Source organism: Canis lupus, chromosome 25, assembly GCF_048164855.1.
Source record: "Canis lupus baileyi chromosome 25, mCanLup2.hap1, whole genome shotgun sequence".
Taxonomy (NCBI): domain Eukaryota; kingdom Metazoa; phylum Chordata; class Mammalia; order Carnivora; family Canidae; genus Canis; species Canis lupus.
The window spans coordinates 16,706,564-16,718,722 of NC_132862.1; the positions used below are offsets into that span (position 1 = coordinate 16,706,564).

General features: G+C 36.5%; 1 protein-coding gene across 6 annotated transcripts in view; it reads right to left on the reverse strand.

Annotated features, from left to right (window-relative positions):
- Positions 1–12,159, reverse strand: part of BICD1 (BICD cargo adaptor 1) — a 225,887-nt gene that overhangs the window by 36,619 nt on the left and 177,109 nt on the right. For all 6 annotated transcript variants that reach the window (XM_072798418.1, XM_072798420.1, XM_072798419.1 and 3 more), the window contains exons 5-6: positions 6,116–7,210; positions 1,892–2,043 (exon numbers count right to left, since the gene is read on the reverse strand). In XM_072798418.1, coding sequence (XP_072654519.1) covers positions 1,892–2,043; positions 6,116–7,210 — 1,247 coding nt within the window. The remainder of the gene's footprint in view (positions 1–1,891; positions 2,044–6,115; positions 7,211–12,159) is intronic.

The window sequence follows — 12,159 nt, forward strand, 5'->3', positions numbered from 1 at the left end:
CTACTAAGATAACAACAAATACTCTTCATGCACCAGCTGAGAGTTAATGATTTGGTGGAGGTATCTAAAATGTACTATACAAACTTTGAAATTAACACAAGCCTTGCAGCATTTTAAAATAAAAACACTCTAGTGAGAGAACTTGAGATCCAGGTGGGTCCCACTTTCTTTAACCTTAAATGTCAAGAAGCATAGTAGGAATACCATAAGAAAGATTGAGTCCTAGTAAAATAGAAGGTGGATTTCAGGACCCTGGACTTATTTTAATTGCTCAGATAACAATATTTTAAAAAATATTATGGAGAAGGGCAGTTATACATAAAAAGATAAATAATGTGAAAATGTACTATTCGGGAGAAATAATTCTTCTACAAACCAGACTGAGAATGTAAATGTCCCTTTAAAAAGTTGTGATTTCTTGGGATCCCTGGGTGGCGCAGCGGTTTGGCGCCTGCCTTTGGCCCAGGGCACGATCCTGAAGACCCAGGATCGAATCCCACATTAGGCTCCCGGTGCATGGAGCCTGCTTCTCCCTCTGCCTGTGTCTCTGCCTCTCTCTCTCTGTGTGACTATCATAAATAAATAAAAATTTATAAAAAAAAATTTAAAAAAAAGTTGTGATTTCTTTTTAAAAGAGGAATATATATATATATATATATATATATATATATATAAAATGTATATTATCATCACTAACAGAGTCAATCACAAAATGTAAGCTTGAAACTTTTCTCCCCTGATACACAAAGAAGCTGGACAAACTCCAGGGCTCTTATAAAACCCAGGCTTTTTTTTACATTTATATCAGCTACATATAGATTATTTACTGAATCTACAAACAAAGCCATAGTTATGCTTTGTGAATTTTGTACCACATTTGTATCATAGAAGATATATGACTGCTTTTGTTTTGGTACTAATTTTGACAGCAAAAAAAAGGATGGCAACATCTTTGAAAATCTCATGACTTTAGTGGGGCACCTGGGTGGCTCAGTCTGGTTAAGCGTGGACTGCTGATTTTGGCTCAGGTCATGATCTCATGACCATGACTGAGTGTGGAGTTTGGGCTCCACACTGAGCATGGAGCTTACTTGATTCTCCCTTTCCTTCTGCCCCTCCCTTCCATACACACTCTCTTGCTTTCTCACTCTCTCTCTCTAAAAATAAAGAAGTAAATACAGGTCTTGTCAAAAAAAAAAAAAAAAAAAAGAAAAGAAAATCTTGGGATTTTGAAACCTTTGAATCAATACATGCTTAATCACTTCAAGCTTAAAAACGAAGTACAGTACCACTGTACTGTGATAATGAAACTGGTAGGGGAAAGTAGTCCCTAATATTTGTCCAATTAATTAGCTAGGCAATGTGAAAAATGTGGTGATATATACAATTACATTTTAATAATTATAATTTATTAATTCATGGTACATTAGTACAAGTAATTAGCTGATACAGTGAATATTGATATTCATAATGAGGGTGTCTTTCTCATACAATACTAATAAGAAGTATCTTTATGTCCTTTAGTCACAGAGATAAATTTCAGTGGTGATAATATAAAACCTAGCTATTTTAGTAAGTACATTTCTCTCCCCTTATCGGAGGCTTTTGGGGAAGTACATTTCTCTCCCCTTATCTAATTCTTTTGGGCACATCAGATCTAGAAAAAAATATCTATTACATTAATTTTAAAGCACTTCTATGTAAAAGAATTGCTTGATCCAGTGTGTCCAGTAGAGGGCTCTGGAAAACAGCACAAAACATTTGTCTTGGCTTTGTCAGAGTAGAATCTCAAATGTTTTCTTCATACCTTATCCTCTTGGACTACACATCAAACAACACTCAAGAGACCCATGTGAATTTTAAAGTCTTTCTTGGAAGAAGAAACTATTACCTTGTTGCAAACATTGCTCTCAGGGATGAGAAAGTTGCTGCATCTTCTTTCAAAGCCTTCAGTTCGTTCCTAAGCTTCGTCATAGTTTCGGTCACCATTGCTTTCTCATTTTCATATTTGTTCTTGAGGTTAGCTAGTGCCACCTCAGCTGTCTGAAGCAGAAAATCACAATGCTTATGATTTTCATATCAGGAAAACAGATCATACAGATTTGTCCATGCTGGGTCTATTACTTTCTTTCATAAATGGAAAGTGAAATTGATTTAGTTACATTTTATCTAAACATATCTATGTACTTGGGTATAGGGCAGTTTTTTAAAAAAAATCCATAACGTGGTTAAATTACCCTGGAAGCGACCTGTAAACCAAAGTCAGTAACAGGAGTTAAGGAAATGATAGTAGTTGAGGAAATAGTTAATGCAGATTCTTGAAAGTGTGTGATTTTTCAGACAGAAAGGGAGCTGAAATAAAACTTAATACAAGAAAGATTTCATCAAGGAGAAGAAAGTAAAGAAGCGGAGCTTCCAACTGAAATACAAAAGAATGCAAATATTCTTGTGTCACCTGTGCTCTGCAGACCTAAAAGACACAAGGCCATTGCAATTTATAGCATGGGTATCCGACAAACTGTAAATCTACACTACATATTTAAGAAAAAGAATTAACAAAGAACAGATTGCTTCCCGTCTTTGCCTACAACTTCAAAACAAAAAATTATAGGCTAATTTAATTCTTCACAATCTCCATAAAAGAGGAAATTCCAAAAGGTTGAATGAATTAAAATATTTGTTTGAACTTGGGATTTAGGCATTTCTGAATCTTGTGGAATTAACAGTGTTTAAAATTGAGAACTAGCCTGACACATAGTAGGAAGAAAGAAAAATGTTGACTAAATCAATGTACGAAATCAATGTATACTTAGGGAATGTCTGTTTGATGCATAGCAGATGGTATAGATATTGAAGCCAAACTGGAAGCATCCCCCCTCCTTTTTTTTTTTTTTTACAAAATGTTAATCGCAGCCTTTCAGAGTATGTAAAAATACTCAATACTAATGAAAAAGTCCATTACTAATGAAAAAAAAAATCCATTACTAATGAGATTCCCTAGGAAGACAATTCTGTTTTTTTTTTTTTAAGATTTTATTTATTTATTCATAGACACAGAGAGAGAGAGGCAGAGACACAGGCAAAGGGAGAAGCAGGCTCCATGCAGGGAGCCCGATGTGGGACTCGATCCTGGGTCTCCAAGATCGCACCCCAGGCTGCAGGTGGCGCCAAACTGCTGCGCCACCCGGGCTGCCCAGCAATTCTGGTTTTTAACATTTCCTTTTGTGCTTGAAATGGACAGCCAGGACTTTCCTATGCAAAGTGCCAACCTCTATAGCAATAAATGGATTCTTTTTAAAATTAAAACAATGTTGGGATAGGGTAGTTTGTTAATGTTTTGATTCCAGAGTAGTTTCTTATGAGTTTTAATTGAATTTCAGATTCAGATTAAAATGATAATTTACTCATAAAATATTTTAGTATGTTCTGTAGTGCTATAGCTTAGTGGAATCTTCAGAAATATTACCGATTCAGAAAATTACCAAGAATGCAGAAATTGACCAGGGGGAAAATGGCAGTTGTTGAATTTTTAAAAAATTTATACACATATTCACTTAGGACAGACCATTAAGTTTAAGTTATGAAAATGTCAATGTACAAATTTGTAAGCAGGTGGAGCCACATGGTTAGTCATCTAAGGGTTGGAGAGGAGAGGATGACAAAAGAGCAAGATCTGAAATAGACATTCAAACTAATTTATTCCTTGTAAGAAATTCCCCAAAAGACTCAGTTTTGTGTGCAGAGTTTTTGTTTTGTTTTGTTTTTTGTCCACAGACTGTACAAAGCTTTCTTAGAAGTAAGAAATTCTAAGTATCTACAACCCTTGAGTAGATTTGGTGATGTCTGCATTCACTACATTATCTATGCTCCCAAAATTGACTTTCTAAATAAAAAATCTTGTTTCCAGACACAGAGATCTTCACAACCATTTCCCGAGTGTATCATTCTATCCTATGGTTCTCTATCTACTATTCTTCCCGTTTAGAATTTTTTTCTTCCTCTCCTGGAAAACATGTCTTTATCCTTTAAGAACAAACTCAAGTATAATTGCTTCCATGAAGTTTTTTGCTAACTCCATTAGGAAACATTAATCCCCTCCTTGGCAATGTTTCCATAGCTTCTATCTCAGGATGTATAGCATCGCACTGTCATGATCTGTCTCTTTCCCAACAGCCTCACTAGTTTGTGAGTCCTAGTCTAGAAGGCAGGGATTGTGTATTAGTTGTCATCAAATGTTCAGCATCTTGCACAGTTTAGTCCACAGATGGTATTTCATAAACATTGCATATTTCACCAGAAGACAATGTGCATACAAAAACCCCTAAAGTATATTTAAAGATTCATAGAGAATGCAGAATGTCTATTTTTAAATCAGGAAGATTCCCCTTTTTCCCCTTACGACAAAATTCTTACCTTAGTCTTAATAGTGAACATTCCACAATGTCTAAATATAATGGATGTCATCTGCAGACATCTGAAGTTATTCATGGCACATAAGCATCATAGCAGTAGGCCCAACATCATTAAAATGTAAACTAAATGCATGGCTAGAAATGTGTTTTCATTTTATTTACTGAGACCATAAGGGTTGTGATGCTAATGTAATGCAAATGGTACCACAAACCACTGAGAAAATAAAAATTTAGCCAGGAATGTCTTGTATTCTGGTATTGCCCTGAATTCCAAAGGTACTATTTATACCACTTGATGTTATGTCCTACCCTGTGAATAGTTATGGGCATGTGTTGAACTCCTACTAGATTACTTGGTCACTTACTTTTACATCCCTATTAGTACCTGCCTTGAAATATGTAATCAATGAATGCTTGTTCATAAATTAGTCTTCCATGGCTTATCAACCATGCTTATCTATACTTCTGCATCAATTAAGCATCTTGATACTTATAGATCTAAGTTGTTAATATTCAATCTGCAAGAAGAAGTCAAAGATGTTATTTGAATGGCTTGACCAAGAATGCCCAGGATATTATGTCTTTGATAAAGGCTGTCTAAGCCTTATCTAATATGGTATCAGTAATATGGTATTGCTTATTTATGACCACTTTGAGTCACTGGGTCTTTGGATTGTAGCAGTTTATGGTAACACATTCTTTCACTCTGACCTCAAATTGGAGTCAGATCTCCCACAAATTCTTTATTCATTCTAATCTTTTGCTATTTCCCTGAACTGATGGCACAAAAGGTCCTAATTTGCCCTTGGATTAATACAAAACATATTTATAGTACAAATAATATCACTGTCTGTGGGGCAGACCTCCCAGCTACATCAGTGGATTTATAGGGACTGAAGATGAGGATGCCAGAAAGGGCATGGGCTCTCCCCCAAAATAAGGGCAGAAGAAAAAGAAACATTGCATCTGAAATTATTCCCCAACACTAGCACTGCTTACATTTGCAAGAAGGTATTGGATGCTTTGTTGTTTCTCTTTAACAACACTCTTTCTCAGTACCCTTCTCAAATATATCTTCCATGGTTTACTTTGCAGAGAACCTAAACAGAAATTGAAAATATTTTCCCACCTATATTTCATAGCACTCCTATCCAGCAAATGCTCAAGGGTGGAAAACAAAATCAGACATGAAGGAGATCTAGGAATTAGGTAGGGTCATGCTGTAGCATTCCTGCTGATTCCAGAAGGGTAAGATCTATTGTTAGGAAAAATTTTCTATTGCTTCAGTCCTGACCTAGGTGAATTAACATCCCAATTGAACCTAAAATTTCAGATATGTGGTCACTGGCAGAGCTAGTGAATATTCTATCTCTATCTCTCCCTAGACCTCTGTTCGCTCTGCCACTTTCCAGGGTGTTCCCGTGGTGTAAGCCACTGTGCCAGCCTCTTCTGCCATCCCTGCATCTCCTGTTTCCCCACCCAGTGACTGCTGGACTCTAGCTAGGTACTGCCTGCATTGCCTTTCTACATCTGCAACTGGATCTTCTCCTTAGATCCTGCCACTGGGACGTAGTTTGATTTATTCCTCTGCTGACCAGGAATCTGAACTCTCATTCTGATGATAACAGACACTCAAAAACATTAAAGAATTAACTAGTTAAGAAAGTGTTGGCTAGCATGCATTGTCAGTAGAATGAGATCACCTGTTTGTTGGCTTTCAGCACTGCCCTCAGTGTGGCGATCTGCTCCCGTTTGGTGCTCAGCAGGGACTTGAGCTTGAGGATCTCTTCCATTAAGGCTTCCTTGTCTTTATCGATCATGGGGGCCAGCTCCCGTGCCGCTGCTCTTTGACGAGACAGTTGCAAGGACCGGTCCACAGCTTTCTGCAGATGCTTGATTTGGTCCCGGATTATGGCATTAAGGTTGTAGATATTCATTGGCTCTTTGCGGATGTCACTTGTATCTAATACTGGAGATGATGGTGGGGCAGTAATAACAGGAGAGATTGTGGGGGTCTTGGTTGGACTTGGCTCTTTGCTGGCCTCTGTGTTTTCTTTTGAAACTGGTTCAGGTGAGGTCCTTGTTTCTACTGGGGATGACACACCCCTCCTGGCTAATCGTGGAGACAAAAGTCCCCTGGGATCATCAGGCCCTTTCAGGCTGCCACTACGAGTGACTCTGCTTTGCCTATAGTAGTCTAGCATGACCCTGTTGGGGGTTTCATTATTACACAGACATACATGGTGGTAAAGCTGGGCTAGCTCTTCACTAAATGTCACCAACTCATCCTGGGCTGTATTAAGGGTATTGTGATTTTCGTTGGCTATGCTGGTCATCTTTTGTAATTCCTTCTCCATGTGTGCCATCTTCTCTCCACTCTCCTTGGTGGTCTTCTCAAGACTTGTAACCTGCTCATCATACATTTGGATCTTACTCTCATACTTGGCTTTCTCTTCAGTATAGTTTTCTACAGATTTATTATATTTCTCCTTTAAGGCCTTAATTTCAGCTTTCAAGTCAATCACCTCAGTTACTGCCACCCTATATTTGCATTCAAGGATCTCTAAGCCATTGATGTCCACTTCGTAGTCATGGGCCTCCTCCCCTGAGTCCCGTCCCTTCTCCCCATCCAGCTCAGCCTTGAGTTCTTTGCTGCTCTGTAGGCCTCTCATGGCATTAACATGTTCTGTGAGCCGGTGCACCCGTTCATGCTGCTCTGTCAGTGCTCCCTTGGTATGTTCCAGCTGTGTTTGTGATTCCTGGAGATTGGCCAGAAGAATGGCCTTTTCCCGCTCTACCTGTAATGGCAAAAAAAAAAAAAAAAAAAAAGGTCTCTGAATGACTTCAATGCAATGCCAACGATGTACTTGATCCACTCAGAGTCAGGCATGTATACATTTAAAAAAACTGCAGCAGAGCCAATGTCCTCATTATTTCAAATTAAATTGGAGTGTGTTTTCTTATTTCAGCAGTTCTGGTAAGTCAATCAGTTAAAAGTTTATTACTTTAAAAGAATTATGCTATGCATATTTACTCATCCAAATTCTCATGCATTATATGCATACACTCATGAAACTTGAATGTTATTCAAACAATCTTATTTTTATCTTTTAACACCTTGTAGAAAACATAAGATGTCAAGAGATAGTACTTGGCCCTGTATTTTGAGAGCCTTAGGGTATATCTGTTCCTTAGCTCATGTGGGAACCTGTTGTCAGGTGCCTATGATCAATCATCTTTTCCTTCTGAGAGCTCAACCCCAAATCAGATTTAACACCTAAGGCTTTAACTTACAAAAGAATGCTGGGAACCTTAATCATCCCCTTAAAAAATAAGCATTTAATCCCCAAAATAGACATGGAAAACACTTGATAGCTTTTATTTTATTTTTTTTTTAAGATTTTAATTAGTTATTCATGAGAGACACAGAGAGACAGGCAGAGACATAGGCAGAGGGAGAAGCAGGCTCCCACAGGGAGCCCGATGCAGGACTTGATCCCAGGACTCCAGGATCATGCCTTGAGCTGAAGGCAGATGCTCAACCACTGAGCCACCCAGGTGTCCTGATAGCTTTTAATATAAAAGTTAGAGAACAGAGTTTTAGAGTTAAAAGAACAATTTAAAAATTGTTTCCATTCCTTCAGCCCAAGTAGGAATTTTAAAAATTAGCAATTTATTTAAATAAATATAAATGAATAAATATACGGTCTCAATATAAAATATTGTGTCATTAAATATAAATATATAAGAAATTATGATAGGAGAATTTAAAAAACCACCTTCAGGGGATCCCTGGGTGGCTCAGTGGTTTGGCGCCTGCCTTTGGCCCAGGGCGTGATCCTGGAGTCCCGGGATCGAGTCCCACATTGGGCTCCCAGCATGGAGCCTGCCTCTTCCTCTGCCTGTCTCTCTCTCTCTCTCTCTCTATCATAAATAGATAAATAAATCTTAAAAATAAAAAAATAAAAAAATAAAAAACCACCTTCTGTCCCTCTATACAGGTAATCATTATGAATTAAAAGTTTTTACATGCTGAAGACCTGGGTGGTTCAGTCAGCTAAGTGTCTGCCTTCAGCTCATGTCATGGTCTCAGGGTCCTGGGATCAAGCCTCATGTCGGGCTCCCTGCTGAGCAGGGAGCCTGCTTCTCCCTCTCCCTCTGTCCCTCCCCCTGCTCATGCTCTCTCTCTCTCTCTCTCCCTCAAATAAATAAATAAAATCTTAAAAAAAAAAGTCTTTACAAGCATATAACAAAGATGTGTTTTTCAGTAAGCAAATAATATTGAGACCTGTTTTAAAGATAATGGACTGATTTTGAATGTTTTTATATCTAAAAGAATTTATCAATTTGAACTTTTAAATTTTCCTGGATCATACATTACATCCCTCCAAACTTCTAAATTTCTAGGAGATAAGTAAAATTATCATTATATTAACATGATAAATAACAATTATTAAACTATAAATAATATAACACCAGCATAATACTCTAGGAGATCTATACCTATCTATAAATTTATAATATAGTATGGTAGTTTTTTAATAGATTGAGATATTGCCAAACTTTATTTTTTTTTTTTTTTAAAGATTTTATTTATTTATTCATGATAGTCACACAGAGAGAGAGAGAGGCAGAGACACAGGCAGAGGGAGAAGCAGGCTCCATGCACCGGGAGCCCGACGTGGGACTCGATCCCGGGTCTCCAGGATCAGCCCCGGGCCAAAGGCAGGCGCCAAACCGCTGCGCCACCCAGGGATCCCTATTTTTTAAAAAAAGATTTATTTATCTATTTTAGAGAAGAGTGAGTGAGCAAGTAGGGGTGGGGGGAGGAAGAGGGAGAGAGAGCCTTAAGCAGACTATAGTGGGAACCCTATGCAGGGTTCGATCTCATGACCCTGAAATCACAACCTGAGCCAAAACCAAGGGCCAGACACTGAACCAATTGTGCCACCCAGGAACCCCAGTAGAGTAGTATTTTTATGATTCTTTGTGGTATGATATCCTTCATATTATTATCATATATAAACAGTCCTCACTTATGGTTCTAATATGCATGAATTTCAGTGATCATGGTTAGTTAAAACACCAGTCCCTCCAAACACAGTACATTAACTGTGAGCAATGTGTAAAGTATAAACTTTGCTGCTTCAATCTACAAAATCACTACATAATAACATGACCAGTGACCAATCAACATCACTTCTTTCAAGTCTTTCAGTCATTGGTCATAGTGTATCTATTATTCAATTCATTCACAGAGAGCAAAGTGTAGTTGTGTTGTCTTGTTTTCTTGTCTCCCAGTGGTAAACCCACATGATGTTTTACCAAAATAGATAGTCCAAAAAAGGAAATGGGGAAGGAAGGAAGGAAGGAAGGAAGGAAGGAAGGAAGGAAGACAGAATGAAGAAAGGAAGGAAAAAGGAAAAGAAGGAAGGAAAGAACAAGTAGCAGAGAAGCAAAACGTGGCAATATTGGAAATGAAATTTGAATCAGACACAAATGGAGTTACAGAAGAAATTGTTGAATGTGACAATGTTGACATTGATGTCATTTGAAGGGATTTAGATATGCAGCCAAAGCAATTTGGTGAAAGAGAATGCATCAACATGAATCAAAAAAAAGTTGTTACAAAAAAAAAAAAGTTGTTAGAAAAAAAGGATAAAAATGTCCTAGAGGAAGTGTGTGACATGAGCACACTTAAAGGTACTATCAGAGATATTTTCAGACAGTGAAAGTGCAAAGGATAGAGTGTTGAAAGCTGACCCAAACTATGACAGGCATAGAAAAGATTCTTGTTTCATAAATTATATGATGAGAAGAAGGGAAAATGGAACTGTTCTTAGTAAGTTTTTTGGGGGGTGTAGGCACCATTTAACTTTTTGTTTCAAAAGCTTGGATGTCTCTGATATTCTGTAAAATATAAAGTTAATTTCCCTAGTATTTTGGGGGAGGATTAAATTTTTATTTCAAAGTTTTTTTTTTGTTTTTTTACAAAAACATTTAATGTTTTTAATTTAACATTAATTTAATTTAAATACATTTCTACTTTTTGGATTTCAGTGTACTAAGTAGTTTTAATATTTTTTCATTTCTTTATACATTAAGAGAGTTTTTAATGTTTTGACAAAAATTTTTTAAAGATTACAGAACAAAGGGCACCTGGCTAGCTCAGTTGGTAGAGCAGGAGATTCCTGATCATAGGGTCCTGAGTTCAAGCTCTGCATTGGACATAGAGCTTACTTAAAAAAGCAAAACAAAACAAGACAAGACAAAAGCAGAACAATTGATTTTCTCCATTAGTTATGAGTTTGTTTTGCATGGTTTCAGCTTGCACAATCATTTATGGCCCAGCAATATCATGTAAAGCAAGGATTGCTTATATAATAGGGTCATGAAATTAGAACTAAAAATACAGTTTTGTTATTTTAAATTATTATTAGAGGCTTCTATTGTAGTTTTGATTTTATGACATAGTATTTGCCCATATCTAGAACACAATCCACAAATTACATATTCTAGCTACAGAAACCAAAATATCCCCCAAAATAGTATAACAGGTTTAAAAAAACAAAAAACCAACTGGGGCTATATCATCAGAACTTGACTCTAATTTTGGCACCAATATTTACCTGGCTATGTGAGTGGGCAAGCTTCGGTTTATGATCTTATAAAGGGATGATTGAGTCAGATAATGAATATAACGCTCAAGGTATTATAATATTAGCTGTTGTTAACACTTGGGTAACTGATTATTTTCATGACCAAAATGTTTCTACACAGCAAACACTTTGTTTCATAGATTTGTATCTGTATGTGCAAAAACAACCTTTTCATTTCAAAGTCAAGATTTACTTCAATACAAATTCTTTAAGTTGGGTTTCATTAGATATAACAAATTGTATCCCCATAGTTGAAGATGAATTGACTTATCCAGACTGTTGGGCAATAACTTTAAGTGAAAAACCCAGGTAATTAGGTAACATGGTACTTAATAAAAAGCCAAAACATTTGAATTTTTGATAAAGGAGATAGAAAATCTCTAAATATTCTGTTGTTGGTATTGTATTAATCTCAATGAAAATGGATTACTTCAGGAGTTTTCTTTTTCTCTTGAAAATTAAGGGAATTTGGTCAGAAAAGCCTAAACATCATTTGATTAGTTACATAATTACAACAGACAAAGCTGTTTTCAAAAAGTCTTTTAATACAGGGTGCCTGGGTGGCTCAGTTAAGCATTTGACTCTTGATCTTGGCTCAGGTCTTGATCTCAGGGTCATAAATTTAAGCCCTGCATTGGGCTCCATGCTGGTTGTGGAGTCTACTTAAAAACAAAAAAACAACAACAAAAAAACCTTTTAATAGTAAAAGCTTTTGAATACAATAAAAATTGGACCAGAACAAAATGTACTGAATGTGTCTCAAACTCATTTTTAGAGGAAAAAGTATTATAATGAATGAGGTAATATCATTAGGAGAGTTCCAATCTGTGCTCTGCCAATTCCAATTTTATTTTTTATTTTTTTATTTTATTTTTTTTCCAATTCCAATTTTAAAATAACATTTTTAAGTCTAAAAGATAAATCTATCAAATTCTTCAGGATCACTCTACAGAAAACATCAGATTTTTAAATTTTTTTATTGTCTCTTTCGTGTATGTGTCTTCCACATACTCAGTACATTTCTGTACTGACCAGAGAATGATATCCAAATTTACACATATTCGCACATTTTTTCCAGAGAATTAAGA